This window comes from Pyxicephalus adspersus, chromosome 9, assembly GCF_032062135.1.
Source record: "Pyxicephalus adspersus chromosome 9, UCB_Pads_2.0, whole genome shotgun sequence".
NCBI classification, from domain to species: Eukaryota; Metazoa; Chordata; class Amphibia; order Anura; family Pyxicephalidae; genus Pyxicephalus; species Pyxicephalus adspersus.
In genome coordinates, this window is record NC_092866.1 from 58,991,002 (window position 1) to 59,017,427 (window position 26,426).

At 41.5% G+C, this 26,426-nt stretch overlaps 1 protein-coding gene across 1 annotated transcript; it reads right to left on the bottom strand.

Annotated features, from left to right (window-relative positions):
• Positions 1-4,295: 4,295 nt before the first annotated feature.
• Positions 4,296-24,849, bottom strand: PRDM11 (PR/SET domain 11). Its single transcript, XM_072421563.1, has 7 exons — positions 18,294-24,849; positions 16,628-16,749; positions 14,719-14,822; positions 12,535-12,797; positions 12,105-12,168; positions 10,920-11,552; positions 4,296-10,541 (listed from the first exon to the last, which is right to left on the bottom strand). The coding sequence occupies exons 1-7, from the start codon at positions 18,351-18,353 to the stop codon at positions 8,377-8,379; spliced, it is 3,411 nt and encodes a 1,136-aa protein (XP_072277664.1). The 5' UTR covers positions 18,354-24,849; the 3' UTR covers positions 4,296-8,376.
• Between the last annotated feature and the right edge of the window lie 1,577 nt (positions 24,850-26,426).

Below are 26,426 nucleotides of genomic sequence, written 5' to 3' on the forward strand. Positions count from 1 at the left end.
TAGCATTCTTATGTACTGTAGATAGTAGTCTGTCATGTAAGCATAAAGGGAGTGCCCAATGCAATACCAATCTACTGGAACTTCCTGGGTCTCCTCCATGTATCAAAAAGTACCAATTTTCACCCCAAGTGGCAGTCAGAGATCACAATACTCCTAAAAATGCCATCATCTGGATGATATCACCTCTGTTCAGCCATTATATAGGGGACTCAACTGCTTCCCATGCTGAGATGTTGGTTAGTGGCATGACCTTGTGATTTGATACAACATTACAATGTTGCAATCTGCTCCTTAGAGGAGAGGAGACTGAGAAATGCTTTTCCCTGCCTACAGCAGATGGAGGGCATCATCTCAGCCCAGGTGAAGTCACAGATTGGAGCTTAATGGTGGCTTTTTTCTTTAGATACAAATGTATTGTTACTGTGGATTGGGACACAAAGGTTTATACTAATATTGCTAAGGTTGGGATAATATTCCTGCTGCCTTGGACATGGCAGTGATATGATTTCTTCACAGGCACTGGAAGAACACAAAAAAGCAGAGAAAAACAAAATCAGAGAATGAGACATTACACACAAATTGCCTGGACACAGTTTTTGGCACCCTCAGCTTAATACTTGCTAGCACACTCTTAGGAAGAAATAACTGATGCAATTTGCTTTCTGTAAAAATCAGTGAATCTTTTACATTTCTCTACTGGAATTTTCGACCACTCTTCCTTTGCCAGCAGCTCCAAGTCTCTGAGATTTGAAGGATTTCTTCTCCCAACTGCTGTTTTTAGATCTCTCCACATGCTCTCTATGGGATTTAGATCTGGACTCATTGATGGCCACTTCAGAACTCTCCAGTACTTTGTCGTAAACCATTTCTGTATTGCAGGCTCCAATTAGGTCACTTTTAGAATTGTGGTCAAAAACTGCATGGTTAGCAGCTGCCGGGTGCATAGCTAAGTGCTGCTTTGCATCTAGGAATGGCAAACCGCACTGCAGGGCAACACATGTCCATGCATTTGCAATGTGGTTCTATCCCATTAGGAGAAAAAGCAACAGCACTGCTGGAAATAACATATTGCAGAAAACATGCCACAGTCCTACCCCAACTACAACGCAAAAGCAACTGCATGCAGTATTTAACCACAAGTCTTAAAGGGGCCCTAATTACACAAAGTGGTTCCCAACTGCTTCCATTATATTATATAGAAATAGTTGGAATCTTTTGAGCGTGCAGTACAACAGTGTGGTTTACAGCAAATCTGAAAGGAACCTTAGGGAGCTGACAACAGATTGTGCTTCTAAGTTTTAAAAGAAAACTATGCTAAAAGAAATGTATTGGGTTGCATTGTCTTTCTGATGCTGCTGAACATGCCAATCCAATGGCCATACTTAATTATTACAGTAAAACTAACCCCAAGATCAAACTAAAACCATGCAGTTAACAGAGTGTGGAAATAGTGACAAACTTCACACTTTAAACTAAAAAGTGGATGCAAATGTTGCAACATTATGAAAGCTAATTGTCCAATGTTTTATTAATAGATCTAAATAGTGTGAGTGTGTGCGGGAGGGGATATATATATATATATATATATATATATATATATATATATCTGCAGCAATAGCAGGAATAGCTTTACAATGCTATACATGTTCAGGACATAGTAAAAGTCCGCCATCTAGTGTTCATTTTACATACTGCAGCTTACCTCTGTAATCCAGTGAACTCATGGAGAATAGTGTCTAGGTGAACTTGAAATACTGCAGATTTAAGCAACTTTTAAAGCCAATTCTTACATTATTCCATTTTCCTGGAGACAAAAATGTAAACCTTGTCAGTGGTTTCCTAAAACAACTCCTAAATAGGTTATTCTGCCTTCATAATGAGCACCCAGACAGAAAGTGTGATCACATGAACTTGGAAAACCTTTAAGGTACCTTAAAAACCACCAAAAATGAAGCTCCTTTTGCAGGAAATAGCTTCATGCAATGCGTCTTGGTAAAAGCATTCCAACTAACCTTCAATGGTCCCTACAATTTAAATGAAACCTGCTTACTCCTGATAACCCAGCATGGTCTTCACAATTTTCTGGTTCGAGTGAGTTATCAGAACTATTGTTCAGATTCTCTGGGGGTGACTCCACTATATCCCCATCATCTTTCAAGAGTATGAAGCATAAGAATAGCTGGACAGAATTACAAACCCATTGGCACCATTCATAAGACAATTTATATTTGTAAATGTTGTGTTAGAAGAGCATCTGGTAGAAGACTCTGTGCTGTGTGCTATCGCAATTTAAAATACTGCTTATTCTGTACAATAGGGATACAGTAGGGATAAGCGATGCCTCTGGCATTCTAGCGAAAATCCCCTCGAACTTCCGATGGGTCAGCGAAATTTCAGGCAACCCGATTTCGCTAACCCATCGGAAGATGGGAATCCTCCTGTGCGCGATTCCCGGGCACTAAAAGTTAAATGAGGGCCCCCCTCATTACTCTTGCAGGTCCAAAAATTCAATCTCGACAGCCGAATTTACACAGGTCTTTCTCGCTTACATGTTCAGTTATTGAAAATGGCCCGATTCGCCGCGAGATCAAATATTAAAATTTCACTCGCTGATCACTACTGTCCAGAGGTGTAAATTGCAGTGCCAGGAAAACTAAGATAGCAGCAGCCCCTGCTGTACTCTCAGAATATCAGAATATGAGCTCCTGTGTTTTAAAGGAGGCAATGTGTGATATATGGCAAATATACAAAAACAAATAAGCTGCTGATTGAAAGTCAATATTTGAATTATTTTTAAGCTTTTTTTTTTTTTTTTTTTTTAGCAAAACTGCGGCTTTAACTTTGCTACAGTGTGTCGTCATAAAGGGTACAAGTATCCGCAGACTTTTTAAATTGTTTTTGCTTTGGGAAATTGTAAAGAATGATGTATACCTTCCTGTAAAGCTTTAAACAAAGAGAAAAGAATAGGAACCTCAGCCAGGTTTCAATTTGAGGTCCGTGTCCTCATTAGAAAGATCTAATACAGCGTTTCCTCTCAGAACAATTTAAGTGACACCAATGATCTTTTTGGCTATCTGACATTCTTCCTAATGGCCAGCAACGTAAGAGAAATTCTTCCCATTGGCCACTACACTAATGTACTCTGATCTGTGGATTTAGTAATTATAGAAGAGGGGTCCATAAAGACCTGAACGTTATTTCAAGGGTTCCTCCATGTTAAAAAGGTCAAGAATCAATGATCTAGCCTCACTTACTAGGAAGTTATGGAAAACCTCTCCAGTAGGAACACAGACTGCAACAAAACAAGGAACAGGAAGAATGGATTAAAGTGGAACGATGATTGATAGATCAGGTAAGCTGCCATTGCTGGCTTGGGTCTAACAAATTTCTGGTTGGAGTTCCGATCCTCTGCCTTTAATAACTTCTGAATTCCTGAGCCAGAATGAGGGTGCAGCTTAGGTGCTGAGTGAATGGACACACAATTGATGCCGCAGTTACCTGCTTGCTCGTTTCAGGTGTGACCGAATTTAGTACAACCAAAAGATGAGATTTACATTCAGGCAATTAACATTCTTTGTAATGAGTTTAGGAATGGCAGCTTCAATCATTTCCCAGTGGTCGGTCCACTTTAAGGTATTGGGGTGCCATGGGTGTCCTCAACTATCTTTTATATCCTCCAAACCAATAAACATATTGACTACCAATACATTATGATTATTGATTATTAGAAGAATAGGGGATGTCCTAAATATGTATGACCTACCATAACTTAAGTGTGAAATTCTTTACATGGTGGCTCCTATACTATTAGGAAAGAAACAAGGCCCCTCAAATGGTTTCAGGCAAATATTATTCTTTAGAATACATTCAGCAATGGCAGCTTCCATCATCTCTCAGTGATAGATCCACTTTAAAGATTTAGTGAGTAAAAAAGAAGCTGAATCACTTATTAAAAAAACAAGCAGCATCTCCAGACAGTCATCTTGTATCTCCAATCAAGTCCTAAACATATTTTTTAATAAAACAAATACAACACATTTCAGGAGTTCAGGGGCCCTTCATCAGGGCTTAAAAGTATATGTATTCCGGACACAGGAGATGAGATGATCCTGAGGAATGAAGTGGGTATTGTTCAGGAACTATCCATAGCATTTAGATTTTCAAGCAATACGAAAGAACTTTTTACCCTATAATTGGGACTGTAGATATCATGAAGCATGTACTACTTACCACAATGCAGGCCTGCTTTGGTGAACTCAATAGTGTTCAGAATAAGAAAGACTAAACAGCCAATGTTAAAAACATCAATTATCTTTAATAAAGAGCAAATTTCCTCTTACAATGCATTTCTAGATATAGAGAAGTGCCAGACAGAGACAATAATTCAGGATAATTGGGTACAATAAATTTTACCATATAAGGAATTAAATTTAAAGGAAACCAGTACCAAAAAGACCACCCGTGGTCCATGTCTAGTTGCAAGGTTGTTATCCCAAACCAAAGCCTTTCATATTTTCTGAGCCAGAATGAGGGTGCAGATCTGGAAGCCTTTCCTCTGACCAGCTGTATGTTCTAGGCAAGCCAGGCCATTAGCACGTTCAGAAAAAAAGCCATTAATGGCAGCCTATTATTTCTTTTAGTGCAGATTTCCTTTAAAAGAAGCCTATGACTTATAATATAAGATATTTTTATAAAATATATGTCAGCATGTCATTTCACATCAGCTATAGGGCATTTCATGAGCAACAAATACTGGGATGAACTGGTATGCAAATAGGGACCAGCTCCTGTGGCCTATTAATAGTGAGGTTGGCTATTATGAGGATGCAAAATGCTGAAGGGGCAAATTTAGAGCCAGCAACCAACACAGCTGATATTTGCATACCAGGGTGGTATTTGCATACCCACTGTTTGAAGCTCCTCTCCCTCTATAGCTAATCAGAAATGGCTCACTGGCCCCTGGAGACGTCTGTTTAGTGGAGGTTTCCTATGTATTTTATAGTCACAGGTACACTTTATAATAGTACAGATCACCTCCTATCCACGGTGCAAACTCCATGGTACAAACCTGAACTCAAATTATTGCATTGCAATGATACAAGACTTGCACCATCACCTTCAGAATTGGGTCTGCATGGGCAGCACAGTCAGGGGGCATCAAGACCCAAATTCTGGAAGGGTTCAGCAAGGAAATAAAACATGAATGAAAGGTTAACAAAAATGAAGATTTATAGTGAATCTTTCAGTAAAATCCCATTTTTAGCCTTTGTACTCTTTTTATCAGTTGATCAACTGATGTTTTCAAATGATCTATGTGTATCTCTCTCATTCAGCCAAGTGTATAATGTGATCTCTTTCTTTTACAGAGGGGGAGATTACAATATGTGAATGAATGAGTGAGCTGATCTCTTTTATGAGCGGAAATGTCCTAGCGCCGTTTGAACTTTATTATCGGTTGGTCTTAAGTGCACTACATGAAATATTCCGATGGATTATGGATAGGCCCATAATATTGAACTCCAGCAAAACAAAGTATTCTTCAGTACCATTATTCCAAAGCTGTTACTCACAGTAAATCAATTCTACCACTAGGCATCGCCAGTCTAATAGGATGAGCAAAAAACATAGTCTGTTGTATCCCCTTTCACTGATCAATCATATTGAACAGCTGGTGAAGTTCTAACACCTAACCTCAGGAGATAATGAACCTGCTATGCCTGTTAGACCAGTCCAGTGGCCATCACTCACCTATACTGTTCAATGTAAATTTCTGAACAGTTCCAGAATAGACAGCAACAGCAGAGGGCAAAGGTGTGCAAAAGAGGATTCAAACTGCCCACTAAAAAATATAAATTATCCAATAACAATACAATACCAAAAATCTACATAACTGCTTCATCCATAGGCCAGCATCTCCTTCCAGGATATAAATGCTGACCCTGAATGATGCCCAAGAGTTGGCTCTGTACCTATGAAAAGATGAAAGCATTATCGGGGTGCTGTGTTTTCTGGAAAACACTTAAAGCAGAACGATCATTAAAAAAAACAAAAAAAAAAAACACTTACCCTTATAAATGGAAAGCCGTCAACCCCTCCTCAATCCTTGGGTAGTTGGTCCTGCGCCGTCCCTTGTTCCCTCTTCATTCTGGCACTGACTGGACAGCAGACGATCAACGGGCAATCTAACTGCTCATGCATAGGATAAGAACTTTTTTTAAAGTAGAGGAAAGTGCCTTCTATGCATGGGCAGTATCCAGCATGCGCGGAAGGAGCAGCCCAAAGACGCCTGGGATATGTGATGTATATATCCCAGGAGAGTACGAGGCTTCCGATTCAGTCTTTATTGCCACAGTAAAGACAAAAGGGGAGAGATCTCCCCTTCAATGGAAAAAAAAAATCATCCCTTTTTCCTCATTCACCTTTTTATATAAAGTAATAATATAATATAATATGTGATAATCGGTTTGTTCTAAAATGAAAATAAATCTGATGCTCCGACTGTTTTTAGAAACAAAGGTAGCTGAATTTTTTGGTCTGACTGCCAGGATCTCCCATCCCAATGTACATTTTACTGAAAGATTCACTTTAAAAAGGAAGTCCACCAAGCAGGGATTGGTGGGGTGAATGTAGATTGTCAAAAGCATTGACCTCCATATCCTGCTTTGATGATCGTCCGCTATGATAAATATTGGACCTAGAGACTATATCAGGGTCCTTGTGCTCAGATCAAAACTTTTAGAGTGCAAGTTCTTTATTCCGTCCTACGCACATCAATCTCTGCTATTGAATTTCACCTTTTATCTGGACGAACCCAGAATACAGATTTCCATGGTATAACAAACCAATGGAATCATCAACAGAGACGCCATCTTGGTTGATAAACAATCTGACTGCTTTGGTACAGTGATACCATTTTGGGTTTACAGAAGGTGAATTCTTGAATTTCTCCAAACCAGAATGCACCAATCGTTGACTAGCTTATTCCTTTTTTTTCAGAAGTTATAATATCTTAGCAATAAAATACAAGAAAGACACATTAATCTTCTTGCATATAAAGAAAACAAGACAGACAAAAATAACCATGTGTATCCCAAAAAAAAAAAAAAATGATCAATAGACGTAGAAAAAACAACAAAAACAGAAATAAAGATTATGTGTGATTATTATAACCATTAGGTATCAGGAAAAAAAAGTGATTTAGCTAAAAATAGAGTAACCTCTACAGTGTATCTCCCAGGTCTTGAATAATAAGGCTTCCCCTATCAGGTGCCATAAGACAACCTTGGACCCTATGGACACAGCTAGACGTGATTTTCTGTCATTCTACCATACAGGAAAAAAAATGCCAATGGTCACTCTAGGAATGGGATGTTATCACCTATTACTGTAATGCTAGGCATACAATATGGTTTTTCCAATCAATATTATGATTGACAAAATAAAATTGTTTATTGCAATCTGCTACAGGTGTTTGATCTACCATCTATTTGCTTAACTGAAAAAAAACATAGGAAATGACTGAATGAGAAATACTTTTTGTCTAATCAATACCGTCATGTATTTCATAGTATATTGGCTAGCATTAAAAGGAAAGCTGATGGTGACCTACACCAGTGGTAAATAACCACCAATAATAGGCACAATGTGTCGGGCCCAAAATGTCAGGCGCAGGTACAAAGTGTTACCAGGCCTCGCTACTGCATTGAGCAACTTTGAGCAGTTCTGCAATCAGTGGTGGGCAATTTTCAGCTGGACAGGCAAATGCTGGAAATTAGCACGCGTAGCCATGTCCTAAAGCACCTCAGTGTACCCTGGATTGAGAGGCAGTGAAAAAAAAAGTTACCTATTTTGTGAATCTTAGCTTAAAATTTATATTGTTCATACATTTTTTTCTTTTTGAACATAATAGAATGATTTAAAAATAATAATACAAATTAGAAAACATAGAGATTAAATAATAAAATCCGCACTTGTTAATAGTTTTTTTTTTTTGGAGTTTGGTGTAGATCCCCAAAACACGTTTTCTGGCCTTAAAAAAACACAAAAAAATAAAAATGAAATAAAAACAGTACCTGGTTGACTTATACATGCTTTGGAGGGTAAGAGGAGGTCTTGAAAAAAAAAATGAGGGGTTCATCCTATTCTGGCTGTAAGGAATCCATGCTCCTTCATCCCAGCTGCCATAAAATAATAAATCTGTCACCTTTTGTGAGTTTTCCAAAAAAAGGCTCAGTCATTTGTAAATATTTAGTGGGATTTTTTCTATTAATATATATATAATATATATATTTATTTTTTATATTTTTTCTTATAATATACCAAAACTTGAGTATAGATAGAAAAAAAAAAAAAAGACAGTTTTGGGGTTGTCGAATCCTAAATGTCTTGGTAATACTCTGATCCAAGTTCCATAGAGTGAAGCGTTGGCTTCTGGTCAAGAGAGGACATCTTGCTAAGCATATCAGCTGATAGTGAGTAGCTGTTGCCCGATTTCTCCTCAAACCAGCTGTCCAAAGCTCTCTTGGCATCGAAATTGGCGATGGGTGGCCCGTTCACCGCTATGGTCAAGAGATCGCTCAGCTGATCCAACGTCAACCGCGAACGATTGTTTTTGCGTAGCCTTTGAAGTGCATTGCGTCCTTTTTCGCAGCAAGCCGTCGACGTGGGAAGGACTTTTAAGATCTGAACAATCTTGTTTAGGAGGACAAACCGCTGCTTGTACTTGCAGATATGGCCGATTAAGTCTTTGAAACCGTTTTTGGTACAGTAGTCTGCTTTGAGCTCTCGCCACTCCATCAGCAAGCTGCCCCTGGCGTCAGCTCCTTCCCTGCAAACATCAGAAAGATAAGAAGGAATGCTACCTAGATGTTCATAGATCAGTAGCATGTCCTCCTCTCCGTAGGTTATTAGCTCCTCCGTACTCCTGGGCCAAAAAGACAAATCAAAGACCTGGCAAGCTTTGACAAACATTCGAGTACGGGAATCGAACCTTTGGGCCAGGGTGAGCTGTGTCTTCTGGCAAATTTTCTCACGAATGGACTGAAATTTGGCTTCAGCCACACGTAAGTTTTTCAAGGAGATTCCGTTGAAGCTTTCTCTGAAGTTTTCTTCAAATTCTTGAAGGTATTCCCCAGGAGAATCTGTCAATCGGCTAATTTCTTGAATAGCTTCCTCTATTTTCTCATCCACCTGGGACACCAAGAGATATTCTCCTTGGAAGACATAAGCGAGACGGGACAAGACTGCGATCACATCCAACAGGAAGTAAATAAGCTTAATCGACTGATAATCCATGAGGAACTGCAGGAGGGCCAATGCTATTGCAGAGGCATCAGCCCTTTGCGTCTGCCCACTGACATCTTTCAAATGGGCTACCACTTCTAAATAGTCCTTAATCAAAGCGTTCAATACATTTTGCTCCCCGATTATCCACTTCACCGCCCGGATGTCACCCAAGAATTCCGTCTCCTCACAAAGGGTTGCGGCAGTGAGCCGAAGCTCACACATCAGACGGGGGGAGTACCGGTAGAAGCTAAGCAACTGTTTTAGATTGTTTTCTAACTCTTCTAGACATGGAAGTTCTTTTCCACTAATTGCATCCAAGATTTCTAAATGAGGTCTGTGCACCATAAAAGGTAAACACAATATCCAAGGCAAGGTTTTCCTGATTGTCATGTACAAATTTGCTCTCAACCCAGCCGTTATGTTGACGCCATCGATGCCCAAACCAACTGTTGGCCTTTCGTCCTGCAGTCTGATCCCGAGGGCCGAGAAAGCCCTGTCGATTCCTTGGAGATAACTTTCAGTTGTAGGTAAGGCCAACTCCTGAAGAGAGAGAAACTCTGTTGCAGGTGGTCCATCGTTGCTTGTATATTGGACATAGACTGCTACAGTATCGGCAAGAAGGTCCTCGCTTTGTCCATCCAAGATGATACTTAAAAAAGGAGATTGTCGGATCCGCTCTACTAAATCTTCTCGAAGTGCTCTGGCAATGTGATGGATCAGGATCTGACAATCGCCTTCATTCATGTATTGGTCAACCACACGTAGTTCACACTTTCTCAGTAGTTCCGCTAGAGGTCGGAAGTCATAGTAAGGCCTGCCTTCCATAGCCAAGTGGTATGCGGTGTTGAAGAGAAGAGTCATGTTTCGACACATCTCCTCAGTCTTTTCTGGGTGCATCCTGAGCTTATAGAGCTGCAAGCATTTCTTATGGAGGTTACTTTGGCTGTGAAGCTTTATAGTGTGAATCTTAAACTGTTTAGAACCAATTATAAAGGCTGAAGTCCTGGACGACTGAACCGTGTATTGCCTGCAAACGTGACACCACATCTCGTTCAGCGTAGAGGAGTACCTCAAAAACCAGAACTTTTTGAGCCACTCTTGCTTGAATCGGCGAATTCTTCTACCAGAGGCAACTGACATCTTGGAAGGCTCATCAGTTACCGCCAGCAATTCATTGGAGACCGATTCATCAGCGGAGTCCACTTCCTGTTCATCATCTTCCATCATGGCGGGAACGATGGACATGTTCTCTGGGGCTGAAAACATAAAAATCACCATGTTAACATAAGTTGGCCAATCATCAATAGCAAAACAAGAACATCCAAAAAAAGAGATTTTAACAACAGGGAAAAGAGGAAGGACCATGCTGGGGAATTATTATGCACCATGTGACCCTAGATATTACTATAGTGAATGGGGGAAAAACAATATAAAAAACAGAAAGGACACTAATAAAACCACCCAACAATCCTAAAATATAAATCCATAAAACATTAAAAGCATTTATTAACAGGTTAAAGGATATTAGGTGGTTTTTATCATCAATCACTGGGTGAGGCTAACTACATTGAGCACGGTTAGGAGGCAACAAGAGAATCATGTTGATAAGTGCCACTTTCCATGACTGGTCTTACCTGAGGTATCTGAAAATTCTGGCACCTCGATTTTCTGAGGCAGCAAGTGTGGAACTTCAGGAACCTTTCCGGACCTTAGCATCTCCACCTCAGCCTGAAGCTCTCTGATCTTCTTCTTTAACCTAATACAGTTAGGGCAGAAAGAAGTAGTGGGGATCTCCTCGGTGTCTCCGAGGGCAGAGAATTCATCAGGGCTCTCTATTTTTATGGAGGATTGATCTTCTACTCCATCCTCCTGAAGGCTGATTTCCCTGTCTAGGATTCGGTTTGAACAATGTGGTACCTTCCATTCCATCAATGTTCTTGTTTGGTTATGGGCGGGAGAACACATTTGGTTGGCTTTGCATCTATCCTCAAGGTCCTCTAATTGATATTTGGGAACTTTTTTCCCAGGTTTCGGGCTGCTTGTCATCACAGAATGCTCCTCCATTTTGGCAGACTCCAGAGACGCCTCTAGGACATCCTTGAAGATGAGGTCTATTTTTTTCTTCTTGGCATGAGGGTTCAAATCCCCCTCCTCACAACTGCGCTTGTAGAGGCTCTTCCCCTGTTTAAGGGCAGTTAGTGGGCCTTTCATATCTTCCTGGTTTTCCAAGAGTCTGTCATTGTTTTCCCTTAACAAACCTCTTTCTCCTAGAAGGGAAAATTAGCTGTGTTACCAGTATGGCACATGTTCCCGATTTATAGCATGAGGAACAAATCATATATTGCAGGGTTATTTTATGTCTATCTAAAGCCTTTTTTATGGTTTTAATAGGGCAAGGTTCGGAACTTCTAACACTTTTTTTTTTTTTTTTAACCTTTTTAACATAGGGGAACCCTTGAAATAATTTTCAGGTCTTCAAGAAACCCTGATTATAATTACTATATCCACAACTCAGAGTATATTAGTGTGGTGTTTATTGGGAATAATTGCTCTTCGATTGCTGGCCATTGGGAAGAATGTAGCCAAAAAGATCATTGGGATCACCTAAACTGACCTGAGAGAAACAAACTGCTTATTTCTCAAGGAACCCCTAACAATCTCTGACAGGTCTTTACTACCCAACGCAAACTGTCCAAAAACAGCTCAAATATTATTTTTATTTATGGTCTCATACTATAAGAAGCACACCTGTTTCAGGAGCTCAAATGGTCTCACTTCATCAGGGATTGGCATTGTTAAAATATAGCACTGCAGCTCACCTGCTGAAATAACCATTATTTTGTCTATGTCTCTAAAACCTGATGCATCTGTTAAGATCGGACACTATGCATCTGAAAAGGAACGTGTTCTTACTATAAAACAACCAAACGCACAATTCATAAAACGTACTAAATGTATATATTTGCTTAGCTTTCTTTTAGAATATATTCTATATAATCATGCCAATAAAGGTTTAAATCTAAACTAAAGCAGTGCATCCATCAATAAAAACATTGTAAGTACCTGGATCAGTGTTTCTAAACCAGGGTTTCGTGGAACCTTCGGGTTTTTCCAGAGATTGATAGGTGTTCCTTGAGCAATGAGAACATTTAGGACTCTCAGTTTAGTTGAACTGATACCAGTGAGTTTTTGGTTGTAAGGGTGGCATTTTTTCTATTCATGACAGGGCCACTTTGAACAAGCACATACCAGCCAGGAGAAGAAACCTGATGATTTGTCCTTTAAAGAGATCTGTCCTTCGTACGGCCCGTAGACGTGACCTCTGGGGATGACCTCGTTGATGCAGCGCACTTCACTCTCTCCACTGCTGTCCTTCACCACCTCGATCCCACACGGTGCCGTCCGTGCTGCCCGATCGGGGGTTCCCATTGGGACTGGTGTATCTGGAACCAAGATAGGGGTTCCATGGCTGGGACACTCATCTACAAAGTACTCCTGGCAAGATTCACAAACTAAAGCGGGAGAGAAAAATTATTAAAAACTGCTATTGAAGGCAGTTTACTTTTCAAAAACAAGTTTAAACCTGACCCCAAGAATCGAAACATTTATTCCAGGTAAAACAAAAGTAAATGCAAGGGGCTTTGTAGTGGTATATATATATATATATATATATATATATATATATAATTTTAAGGTCAGAGGTTGTACTAAACAAAGCTCAACTATCAGACTGCACATGAGCGTAATGAAAATAGCTGGAATAGTTTAGATAGGATCATCCCAGTTTCTTGACGCGTTTCGCCGTATTTGGCTTTCTCAGGAGAGGTAGAGACATATAGTTGTGGGTGAATGAAAAAAATAGGAATTGAGGAGTATTTTTCAACAGTCTGGGTGTTAATAATGGTAGCCAATGAAGGGAAGAATGCTGATTGTAGAAAGTGTTTGGGGTAGTTTGGTAAAGGTAGTAGAGAAAGTTGGGCTGCTGGAAATAGAAAGGGGAGACAGAGCGATTGAAGGAGACAACCATTATTAACATCCAGACTGTTGAAAGATACTTTTCCTATTTTTTCATTTAGTAACAGTTATGCTCCTTGTACACACTTATATCATCTCTCGTCTGGACTACTATAACCTCCTCCTCTCTGGTATTCCACTAACCAGACTCTCTCCTCTACAATCTATTATGAATGCTGCAGTCAGACTCATCATTCCTTCCCACCACTCATCTTCTGCATCTATTCATTGGCTTCCATTTCACCTTAGAATCAAATTCAAGCTCCTGTGCTTTGCCTTCAAATCCCTCCACGGTTCTTGTTCCACTTACATCTCTGACCTGGTAATAAAAATTCTCCCCTAGCCGCTCTCGTTGGTCCTCCATTGACCTACTAATGACTTCCTCACTCATAACCTCATGACACACACGGCTACAAGACTTTTCTAGAGCTGCCCCCACTCTCTGGAATGGTCTTCCTCCTCCTATGCTCTTGCTTGCTTGCTCTTACTTGCTGCTCATTTAAAAGAGCCCTCAAAACCCATTTTTTTTTAAACTTGCATACCCATCTTCTTCTGTCCTTTGAAACCATCACTACTTCCCACCACTACATATCTTCCGTTCCTTTGTGTAAATTCCCCCACCTACTAGATTGTAAGCTCTTCGGGACAGGGTCCTCTCCTCCTGTATCACTGTCTGTATTTGTCTGTCATTTGCTAACCCCTATTTAACAGACAGTGCGGTGTAATATGTTGGCGCTATATAAATCCTGTTTTTTAATAATAATAATATTAAGCCTCTATCTTCTCTAGGGGAAGCCAAATACGGCGAAATACCTCAGAAACTGGGACAATCCTATCTAAACTATTCCGGCTGTTTTCGTTATGGTCACATATAGTCTGATAGTTGAACTTATTTAGTACAACCGCTGATAGTTGGAGTGCAGGTGATGCTGGGAGTTCAGCATTCTTCAATCATATAAATTTACACTATACAGGTAAAAGTTAACCTGTCATTTTGCCCCTTCAGGCCAATGATAAAGCAGACCGTGCAGTAAAATCCAAGTCCCCCCTTATAGGTCCAGGTCTTCCCCTGTAAAACTCATTGCATACCAATATAGTGCCTGTAGGAAAAAAAATGCTTTCCTATCTTCTGTCATATGTATTGCTGGGTGTGATGTTTATATCCTATGTAATCCAAGTATGTAATCCACATAACTCCGCATATTAGTGTTACTAATAAAGGAAAGGTTAAGGTAAGTACATGATTTGCTTTTTTCCCTTACAGTTACATTTTTATTGTACAATCATGCAGCAAATTTTTTCAGTAAGAGGAGGCCTGGATCTAAAAAGCAAGCCTTGTCTTAACTTTACATATAGGGCCACCCTTTACTCCACAATATGTCACAGAGGAGCAAGGCATTCCACTTGAACTCTACTTACACCAAAAGTCCACCTGCTGGAGACTCTTGGTTACTGCAGCCTCCCTCTTCTCTTTTATTCTCTTGGGTTCCACGTCTATGCAGCGAGAATTGGAGCCGGCAGAGCTTAAAACAAGCAGAAACATATTAACATTTAATTATGTCAGTAGAATGCCTTTAATAAAACACTGTCAACAGCTATGAAGCTAAAGAGCAAGGGTGGCAACACACAGGACGTTTGTGGTTTCATTTGGGAAAAATTTAGGAACAAATATAATTTTAAGATAAGGTACCAAGTCTTCTCTTTTTGTTTCAGTCCTCCACTCACGCCATACAGCCACTAGGAGTGAAAAAACCACCCAGTACTTAGGAGTACCGAGGAGCATGCAACCTGCTCCCCTTACTCACATGTGACAGCAATAATCCTTTGTGATTGGTATGGGAAGAGATTGGAGGAATCTTTAGCATTGTGAAAGCTCTAGCTGGAGAACCTGTATGCCTGATATAATAGGCTCATTTAAGGGGACCTGAATCATTTGCTGCCTTTATATATGTATCAGAGGTTCTAACTGCAGGATGCCAGAAGTCCTCAGCTCTCTCCCTGCTCTTTAGAGTATGAGACTTCAAACCTCCCTCCAATTATTGTATTTTCTGTAATGCAAAAGAAATTGAAAAAAGGGCACAGTGCGATCTTGGGCATGGTGGGTGGGCCAAGATAAAAACTGGGGTGATAAAATTTTAGTGCTGAAGTCCTTAGAAAAAAAAAAAGAAGATGAAGAAAATGAATCATGGAATCAGCAGACAAAAAATGAAAAACAAACAAAAATCAAATTAAAAAAAATTATAAATATATAAGATTAAAACATCATTTTAAGTGTTTAACAGCAAAGTCAGCTGCCTAGAGCCTCATACACTTAAAATTTTAGTTAAAGCTCTGCTTCAGCTGCAGGGTTATGTTTTATGATACTGCTATGCAGATTAATGTTCAACTCAAGAATCCACGATCAGGCAGGTCAGTATTGCAGAAAGGGACAGGTTATGTAATTTATGTAATAATCCCTCCTACCTGCCCGATTTCTCTAGTATCAGTAAAAAAAAGCTGATCTTTACAAGCACAACTTCAGCTTAGATGGGCAAGATACTCTGCCAGCCCGGGCTTCCCCCCTACATACCAGGAATAACTGAACCCCTGCGTGGGAGTTACATCATCCCGGCCTAGCCAATCTAGATGACCCAAAATGATTTACAGGAGGAAAATATTATGGAAATGTGAGTATTGGAGGCTTAGGCTTTAAGACTTGATGATAGCATGTAAGGCCAGGTAGAGTCTGTTGAACTTCAGCTGGCTTTTGACCCCCAACTTCAAAGTTGAAGTCAACCAGGGCAAAGCCTAATAATGGGGAAATACAAACAGTTCTGCTAATTTCTAATACATTAAAATGGCAAAAAAAACAGTTAAATATAAGGTGCAGTCTTCCCCATCATTTTTAAACTTCCTTTGGCAATCCACTCTTCCCAGCTAAAGTGGCAGCTAGCGTGTTGGCTCACATCATTGAACCTTGACAGAGGAGCAAGGGTAGGCTTTTATCCAAAAAAGTAAAACCTTGTATCCCTAATGCTATCTTGTCCACAGGCCAACAATGCTGCTGCTCAAAGGTAGCTACGCTGCTCTTTATAGATGCAAAGGAGGAGTCAGCGTAACCACCCAAAGACAGGGATTGCACGACCGGAAGGATCACTGGGCGAACAGAAAAGCCTGAAAAGAATGAAAAGAAATGCAGCCACCACATTCAAGGCCTGGTAATCTTTGACATTTTTTTTGTGAGTTCAGATGCACTTTAAAAATAAAATCAGACATGACGGGTTCTCTTTAGTACATTTCTATTACAATCGGCTAAACAAAAATCTTCCTTTCCCAGTCACATGCTTACCATTGCTGGCTGTAAGTCCGCTCATCAGCTGGGGTCCCCGTTTCGCTCTTCACCCTCATTATATCCCCAAGGTTGGGGCTGTATGCCACCCGGCACTCCTTGGCACTTTCACTCATGGTGACCTTAAAAAAAAAGAAATAATAAGTCAGCCCACAACGATTTGTGTCCTTGTAAATATGACATACAAAGGTGTGTGTAGGGGTAAGGGGGGGGGGGGGTCAGAAACATATACATTTCTAAAATCATTTCTTATCCCATTACTTTCATACAACATGACTAAAGGGACCGGTTAGTATTGTAATGCAGACATTGTGTACGGTCAGCGAACCAGACATGGAGAGGGGTTAGTGCTCAAGTCTGGTATGTGACATGTAGCAGCATAGCCCGCTTTCCTTTCCACAAAGCCCAGGAATGCAGCTTTCTGCTTCTCCTTTCTGAAGACAGTTCTGAACTTGTCTCCCTGAAGTTCCAAGTCTTCTTTTTACCTGGTTAACACCAGGTGACCGCCACAGCCAGCGGAACAGAAGTATTCCTCTTCTCTATAGACCACTGCACAGCATTCTGACAAAAATTCCTAAACACCAGATGGGAGTCATGGCTAAAACAAAACTGTGCAATAAAAAAAGTTTTCACCCAACTTTCATATTTTTATATATATGTTTCAGCTGCTGCTTTCCTGTTCTGCGCCCAACTGCACATCATTGGACCGGCTTCCTCATGGTAACAACTGCAAGCACAATGGGTGTCAACACCAACAGGGTGCATGTAACAGAGTTGTCACCTCAAACCAGAAAGTCAAAACAAGGGGCCTCATGGCAGAATTATATGCCAAGTTATATTTTATGGAAAGATGTAGATTTATTCACACGCCGACATCTTCTGCAGCACTGAATGATTTGCACCATTATCTGTTGCTCAAAGGAGCCCACAATCTGATGTCTCTATCACTGTCCTAGTCTAATGATTGCACCATGATGAAGGCCAATTATGACGGAAGCCAATAAGATTACTAATAAGTTTTGCAGCTGTGGAAGGAAACCCAGAAGAAATCCATACAAACTTAAACTCCATGAAAATAGTGTCCAAGTCCATCGGCATATTCAGGACTATAATGCTGCACCCCCCATTCTAAAATTTAAAACAGCATTAAAATGGTAAAGCCAGCAATCTACCAGCTGGCACTACTACTGTATATTGACTGAGAATTATTCTTCACACTTCCCCTTCATTGCAATGGAGCTGGGTTTGGTTGTAGCACAGTATGGGGATACCCAAGGTTCCAGATCACTCAACATTTAGCATGTGCCCTACCCAATGGATTAACATGGCCCTTGGTCACCAGGGTTCCCTTATAAATGTACAAACTTCAAGTTTCAATCAGTTATGTGAGATCTTCTCATAATACATGGGGCACCCTCCAGGTCCAAGGCTGGCCAATGGCAATCAGTAAAAAAAAACAAAAAAAAACCAAAACAACTATCTTAATTAACCATCACAACGTATAAATAAAAACTATCTGATAGGCACCGGGCCAGTAGATGTATTGCTGCCTGCTAATAACATCATGTCATTTTATCTGTAATATCCTCATTAACCCCTTACTATTGCCAGAAAAAGGGTCGGACCTCCTACAGCTGATCTGAGGTTTTGGTAGAAAGCAAATTACCTGACAGCCAGATCCATTGGTGAGATCCTGGAGATAAGTTCCTGGGTTTGTACAACTCATTTACCCGTTGTGAGGGCTTGTGACACCTGTTGTGTCCATTAGGAGGGATTCCCACCTTCCTAGTGCTATGTTTGCACACTTGTAGCGTCCACTATCCCTGTGCTGAGTTTCTATATCTGGACAAAGGGGTTCTAACCATCCCTGTGCAGATTATCTGGGTCTTCATACCTGCTGTGGCCATTATGAAGGATTTCAACTGACGTCTGCAAACCTGAAGTGGTCATTAGGAAAAGATTCCTACCTTCCCAGTGCTGAGTTTTGGTATCTGCACACATGTTGTACCATTTATAAGGGGCTCCAACTATCTTTGTTCCAATTTTCTGCACACCTGCTGTGTATGTTATGAGGGACTCTCACTATTGCAGTGCTGTGTACTCACCTGCCCTGTCCATAATAGGGGGGGCTTACCATCCCTGTGCAGAGTTTTGAGGTCTTTATAGCTTCTGTGGCCATTATGCAGAATTCCATCTATCTCTGTGCTGAGGTCCTGGGTCTGCACACCTGTGCTCAATGTAAGCCCCCCACATCCCTGCACAGATCCCAGTTCTATACACCTGCCCTTTCCATATAAGGGGGTTATTACCATCCCTATGCTAACATTCTGGGTCTTTTTACCTCCTGTGCTCATTATGAGGGCCCCCCCATCATCCCTGCAATGAGTTCCCAGTTCTATACACCAGTCCTTTCCATAATAGGGGGTTCTTATCATCCCTGTGCTAGGAGTCTGGGTATTTATAGCACTTGTCTCCATTATGAGGGCGCCCCTATTATCCCTGCACTGAGTTCCTAGGTTTAAATACCTGCCCTTGCTATAAAAGGGAATCCCTATCATCCCCGCGCTGATTTTCCAGTTCTATATTATTATTATTGATAATGTATTGATAACATTACACATTGCTGTACATTAAATAGGGGTTGCAAATGACAGACGAATACAGACAGTGATACAGGGGAAGAAGAGGACCCTGCCCCGAAGAGCTTACAATCAAGGTGGGGGAAGTAACACATAATAAGAGGGAAGATATGTAGTGATGGGAAGTAGAGACAGTTTCAAGAGACAGAAGAAGACGGGTAGGTGAGTTTGAAGTTCTGGGTTTTAAGAGCTCTTTTAAATGAGCAGAAAGTAGGAGCAAGCCGAATAGGACGAGGAAGACCATTCCCGAGAGTCGGGGCAGCTCTAGAAAAGTCTTGTAGAAGTGTGTGTGATGAGGTTATGAGTACAATACACCTGCCCTTTTCATAACAGGAGGTTGTTACGATCCCTGTGCTAAGATTTTGGATCTTTATACCTCCTATGCTCATTATTTGGTGCTCCCATTATCCCAGTTCTATACACCTGCCCTTACCATAATAGGGGATCCTTACCATCCCTGTGCTATGTTTCTGGATCTTTGTACCTCCTGTGGTCATTATGAGGTGCTTCGATTTTCCTGCACCCTGTTCTGAACACCAGCTGTGCCCAATATGAAAGACTTTACCCAATATATTCATGTCATATTAACAATATTAGTTTTGGCTAGATATCTATTTTAAAGAATATCTATAACCCATTTTTTGGTTTTGGTTACAATTATTTGGTCATCCATTGGTTTTGGATACATGGTGAAAAAGGTAGAACCCTTGTCAGGTTTTACTGTGAATCCATTAAAAAGAATTTCCCTCACTTCCTGTCCTTGCAAAGACCTTTAATCAAAAACTGGGGGAAATAACACATCGCTTTCAAAAAATCAAAATGCAGCAAACGCAAGAAGTTCAGGCTCCCATACATAATGTCAGCTTTTATAGCTGGCCAGTAATCATTCACCTCTTTGATGACAAGCACCATAGGCCACAATGGAGAATATTATTATTACACAGTATTTATAAAGTGCCGACATATTACTCAGCGCTGTACAAAGTCCATAGTCATGTCACCAGCTGTCCCTCAAAGGGTCTCACAATCCACTGTGCCTACCATGGTCATATATTATTAACACAGTCCAAGGTCAGATTTTGGGGGGAAGCCAATTAACCTAACTGCATGTTTTTGGAATGTGGGAGGAAACCGGAGTACCCGGAGGAAATCCACACAAACACAGGGAGAACCTGCAAACTCCATGCAGATAGTGTCCTGGCCGAGATTCGAACCTGGGATCCAGCGCTTGAAAGCCCAGAGTGCTAACCACTGAGCCACCGTGCTGCCCATAATAGCAAAATTTTCTGCAAATACCCAATCACCATTTTTTAAAATTGGCATTCGCTGCTGCAATGTAACTCTAAAGGTGCCAACTTCTAGTTTTAAAAGTGAAGTTTTGCAGCCAGACAGCAACATTAAATGACTAAGTGAATGGGGCCTCTGAATAATTACGGTAAAGCATTTAATCAATAATTGCATTTCTTTATCAATAGGATTCTGAGCTGTTAATCTGATATGCAATAATGAGGTCAATTGAGCTAATAAATGCGAAAGAAAAAAAAAGTTTCTTCGTCACCCCGGAGTTCTGTGATAAACATTTAACCTCCTCGCAGTTTCCATGTCCACTCTCACCACATTTGGTTTCCTTTCTGAGGTTCTCCAGCCCGCTTCTGACTTTCACTTTTACAAGGTTTACCACACCACAACTCTGCACCTTCAGCGACCATCCGGTAAATTTCTAAAGAATAAAGCTGAACTCCAAACATAAAATACACAGGTAAAATATAGATAGAGGAGAGGATTTGAATTTCTGCCCATCAAGTCCTGAGATGTACACAACTCTAATAAACAGCACAGTCCTGCTTGGCAGGAGAGGAGACCTGATTTTTCTGTGTTACCGTAAGGAATGCAAACAGGTCTTGTCCCTCCTCCAGGCTGTGATTGGACAGTAAAGAAGCAGCAGCACACCAATAAGCTCATCTCTCTGTACTCTCCTCCTATTAGAAGTACCAAAGTATCGCAGCACAACCAATTGGCTCCTTAAGGTGTACAGGGGGTTGCAAAAGAATGATACCAGATCAAAGGTAGGTACTTTGTATGCTCTGTAATCATGAATTCCTCATTAAACATACATTTTAAAGCAAGTTGTGTGAGTACGGAATTTGCCCTGTAGAGCAAGGCTGAAGTGTAAGAAAAACAGAAAAACAAGCAAACCATCATTATGCTACTTCTCCTTCACTTGTCCAGTCACAGGCTGGGGAGGGGGTCCAGGGCAACCTGAGTTCAGTAGAAGTGGGCTTTTTGATGCTGGTCATCAGACTGAGGACATCTAGTGGCAGAAATAAAGTACTGCTAGCAATTTAAAGAACAGAAGATGAATTCTGCAACAAAAGCTGGCTTTGTTATTTTATGTTTAATGATGTGTTATGAACAATCTGTCCATGATTTTTTGCATGGAGTTTAGCTTTAAAGTAAACCTAAACCTTGGAGGGCTATCAACAGGTTATTTTCCTTATGATTCTCTTCATTCCACTGTGCACTCTGCACAGATCTCTCTTAAGAGTGCAATCCTGGTGGACAGACATAGGAAAGTGCCAAGTGTGGCACCGCACAAGGGACCCAGATCCTCCTCAACCGACAGAGCCCCAAGTCAGTTCTGCACAGGGCCCACTGTTGGTAACTTCAGCCACTGGCTGGGCTAGATCACTGCACAATGCATGAGAATGGACTAAAACAAGTGTAGTCCCCTTTAAATATATATGAGCCCATCTATCACATGGAGAACAGCTTGGTCTTAAAGCGGCAACGAGATCCAGCAATATAACCCTATGGCAGCTTATCGCCCCTTTTAAGAGTGGTGATAAGTAGTTGGATCAAAGAAGAAGCTGCAACATTGTATCCAGTGTAAGATTTACCTTATACAATGTAATACAATCACACAAAGTGACTACACAACTACACAAAGTGGATCAATTACACTATGGAGTCACAATATTTCCAATGAGTAGAAAATAAATTGTGATTCTCAGAATGTTGTACTTTCATCCAGTTGGCACACAGAGGTTGTGCATTTCATTATGAAGCCCCATTCACATTTCAGTTGTAGCGCATTGCATGTTTATTTTGTCAGCATCTACGCAATGTGCACACCAAAGGTGCAGCATGCAGGCATCACAACACATCTATACAAGGAAGCACTGGGTGGGTGCACACTGTAGTGTTGCACGATGTTGCTTATGAAGTATTACACAACAGGATATGCGTAACTGCCATAGCGAGGATATAAAGCACCACGCAAATTGTGGGGATGTCAGGTTGTGAGTGTATAGTGCACACAAGCCAGGAATAATTCAGAATGTCAGTGTGTTCTAACAAATTACAATGTGTGTATAATAGCCTACCTACAGGCAACACACAACAGCCAGATCTGAATGTGTCATCTCAATATTGAGTAATTAAGTGTGTGTGTGTGTGTGTGTGTGTGTGTGTGTGTGTGTGTGTGTGTGTGTGTCATAGCCTGTACAGGGCAGGGTGAAAGATGAATTGACAGCTTGGTGGGTCAGATTACCAATGCACACTATAGTAATACACAGCAGGATGTGTGACAAATCTTGCTGAACACACAATATGAAAGTACACAACAGGATGTGTGTCAGAATGCAAGAGCACAGTGTAGTAGTACACAGAAGTATGTATGTCAGATTGTAACTACATATTGTAGCAACACACACCAGGGTGAGCATACGATTGTTATTACACAATACAGTAGTACACAGCAGGGTGTGTTGGACTGTAACTGCACATCTTAGTAGTATACAGCAGGGTGTGTGTCACATTGTAAATGACTTTAAACTTGTACACAGCAGGGTGTGTGTCAAATTGTGATCGAACATTGTAGTAATACACAGCAGGGTGTGTGTCAGGATGTAATTGCACTTTGTTGTTCTACACAACATGGTGCGAGTCAAATTGCAATTGAACCCTGTAGTAATTGTCAGGTTGTTATTGCACATTGTAGCAGTACACACCAATGTTGAAAAGATTGTAATTGCACAATGAAGTAGTACACATCAAGATGTGCGTCATATTGTAATTGTTCATTGGCATAATATAAAGTAAGGTGTATGGTAGATTGTCATTGCACAGTACAGTAGTAAACAGCTGGGTGTGTGTTGGACTGTAACTGCATATTGTAGCAGTACATAACAGGATATGTGTCATGTTGTAATTGTACATTGTAGTGGTACACAACAAGGTGCGTGTATAATTGTACATTGTAGTAATAGGATGTAGTGTAGTGTAGCAGGATGTGTAGTGTAGCAGGATGTGTAGTTGGAAATGCACATTGTGGTAGTACACAGCAGGACGTGTGTCAGGTTGTATTTGAACATTGTAGTTGTACACTGCAGGAGGTGTGTCATGTTGTAATTGTGCATTGTTGAAGTACACAGCCAGAAGTTTGTCCAATTGTAAAAACACACAGTAGTAGTACACAGCAGGGTGTATGTCAAATTGTAATTGCAGATTATAGTAGTACACAACAGGGTGCAAGTATAATTGTACATTGTAGTAATAAACAGCACGGGGTGTGACACATTGTACATGACTTTGTAGTAGTACACAAAAGGTGTGCGTCATTTTGTAACTGCACCCTGTAGTATGACATACAAGGATATATGTCAGATTGTAATTGCACATTGTAGTAATATACAGCATGTGCAGTCATTTTGTTTGTGGTAGTACACAGCAGGGTGTGTGTCAGATTGTATTTGCACATTGTAGAAGTACACAGCAGGTTGTGAGTCACTTTGTAACTGCAAATTGTAGTAATAGACAACAGTGTGTGTGTTAGCTGTCAGTGCAGTCAATGGTAATACATTAGATTACACATCAGAGAATTGTGTAATTGCTGTGCAGAACGTATAGTGTGGAGAAGTGTACATATACCAAGATTTTGAATATAGGAGTGTAGTGTGAATCCTGGTGTATACAGTAAGGTCCTGGTAGTGTGGAATGTGTAGTACACAGTAGGGTGTGTGTGATTATATGGCAGAATCTGTGTAGTGTCAGAACAGTGTAGTGTTAAGTGTAGATTGTGTGCTCAGTGCAAAGCGTAAAGTTAAACACTAGTGTGTGTTTATATTATGCTGTTTCACAGTAAGAATTGTGTAGTGTATACTGTGTAATTGCAGAGAAAAGTGTATAGTGTAGATTGTGCAGTACACAGCAGGGAGCATAGTGTAAAAAATATCATTTACCGCAGAGCCTGAGTACTGAGTTAGTGTGTGTTGTGTATTTGCAAAGCAGTGTGTAGTACAGGTTATTTGTATAGCAGTATGCTGTGTAGTAGACAGCAGGCAGTGTGTAGTGTGGGTTGTGCAGTACACAGCAGGGTGTATGTAGTATATAGGGGTTGTGTATTTGTATAGCAGTGTGTAATTTGTGTAGTACTCAGTAAGCAGTGTGTAAGGGTTGTGTATTTGGGTAGTGAGTGTTGTGTAGTACATAACAGGCAGTGTGTAGTATGTAGAGGTTGTGTTATTGTATAGCAGTGTGTAGTATGTAGAGGTTGTGTTATTGTATAGCAGTGTGTAGTATGTAGAGGTTTGTGTAGTATGTAGAGGTTGTGTTATTGTATAGCAGTGTGTAGTATGTAGAGGTTGTGTTATTGTATAGCAGTGTGTAGTATGTAGAGGTTGTGTATTTGTACAGCACTGTGTGGGTTGTGTAGTACACAGCAGGGTGTGTGTGTTGCTGGGCCGGAAGTTGCACACACAGCAGGAATATGACACCCTGACCTCACAGGGCCTCTCTCCAGCTGCACCCTGAGCCCACCTGGCCTATAACCCCGCCCTTTCCTTCCTTCAGCCCCTCCCACCCTCATAGATCTCCATTGCATCTCGTCCGCCCCTCCGGCTCCTGACAGGCCGCCTCGCCTGTCATTCATGGAGCACGGGCGTGGCTGGCGAGTGACACAATGTAAGAAGAGAGAAACAGTGGCGGGCGCGCGCCTGTGTGAGAAGCAAAGCGCGTTCCCGCCTCTACCTGCACCCACCTTTACCCCCCAAACTCGTGAACCCCCCAACTTCCCCACACCCCCCAGTCTCCAGCACCCCTGGGGTGAGGCAAAGCCCCCCCCTACCGGGTCAGACGAGTTTCGTTTCGTCGGTCGCCCGCCCGGCCACTGGCCACCTTGGCTACTGGTGTTGACTTACCTCTCCGGGCGGGGGGGAGGGGACCGCTCCAAGCTGGGGGTCCCGGGGTGACCCCTCTGGGCCGAGTACGGAGCTTTCAGAGCGGCCGGCTCCTCCTCTCCCCTCCGCCGCCGCTGCTGCTGCCAGCTGTGACCACCATCTTCTCCGAGCACAGGAAATGACGGAGCAACCGGCGTGCGGGGCAGAGCCGGACCCCCGAGCACCGGGCCCCCCCCACACAGGGCCACACCGGGGAGACCCGGCCCCTGCTCAGGGGATTAACCCCTGCTGTGCCACATCCCCTGGGTTGTCATGGTGTTAACCCTCTCTGTGCTGGTGTCATGCCACACTGGCCACATGTTTGCTGATCTGAGCCCTGTCACAGTTTTTAACCCTTTCTATGCTGGGGAGAAATCAGCGGTAACTGTGTACTCCTACATTGTAGGATGACCCACTGTTAACCCCTTTTGTGCTGGTATGACGTTAACCCTCTCCATGCTGGGGGTGAAGCCTGATGTCACATTGGCCACATGCTGCCACCTGGCTAATCTAAATTGCATGCTGGAACGCTGTTAACCCTTTATCTGCTGGGCTCGTGCATGCCCCTTGCTGGTGTGGTGTTAACCACTCCATGCTGGGATTATGCTGCCGCTGTCACACTGGCCACATGCTGGCCCTCCTGGGTATTCCTAAATGTACGCTGGCACACTGTTAACCCTTTATGTGCTGCGCTCGTACATGATTTGCTGGTGTGTTGTTAACCCTTTCTGTGCTGGGATGATATCTGTCATCACACTGGCTGATCTGTAGAGTGATGCCTTAACCCTTTTTTTTCTGGCACACTTAACCCTTTGTGTGATTGGCTTATACAATGCTATTATGGTAGTAATCCTTGATGTGATGGGCTCCTACAGGATTTGCTGGGGTGTTGTTAACCCTTTCTGTGCTGGGATGACCTTTGTCCGCACACTGGTTGATCTGTAG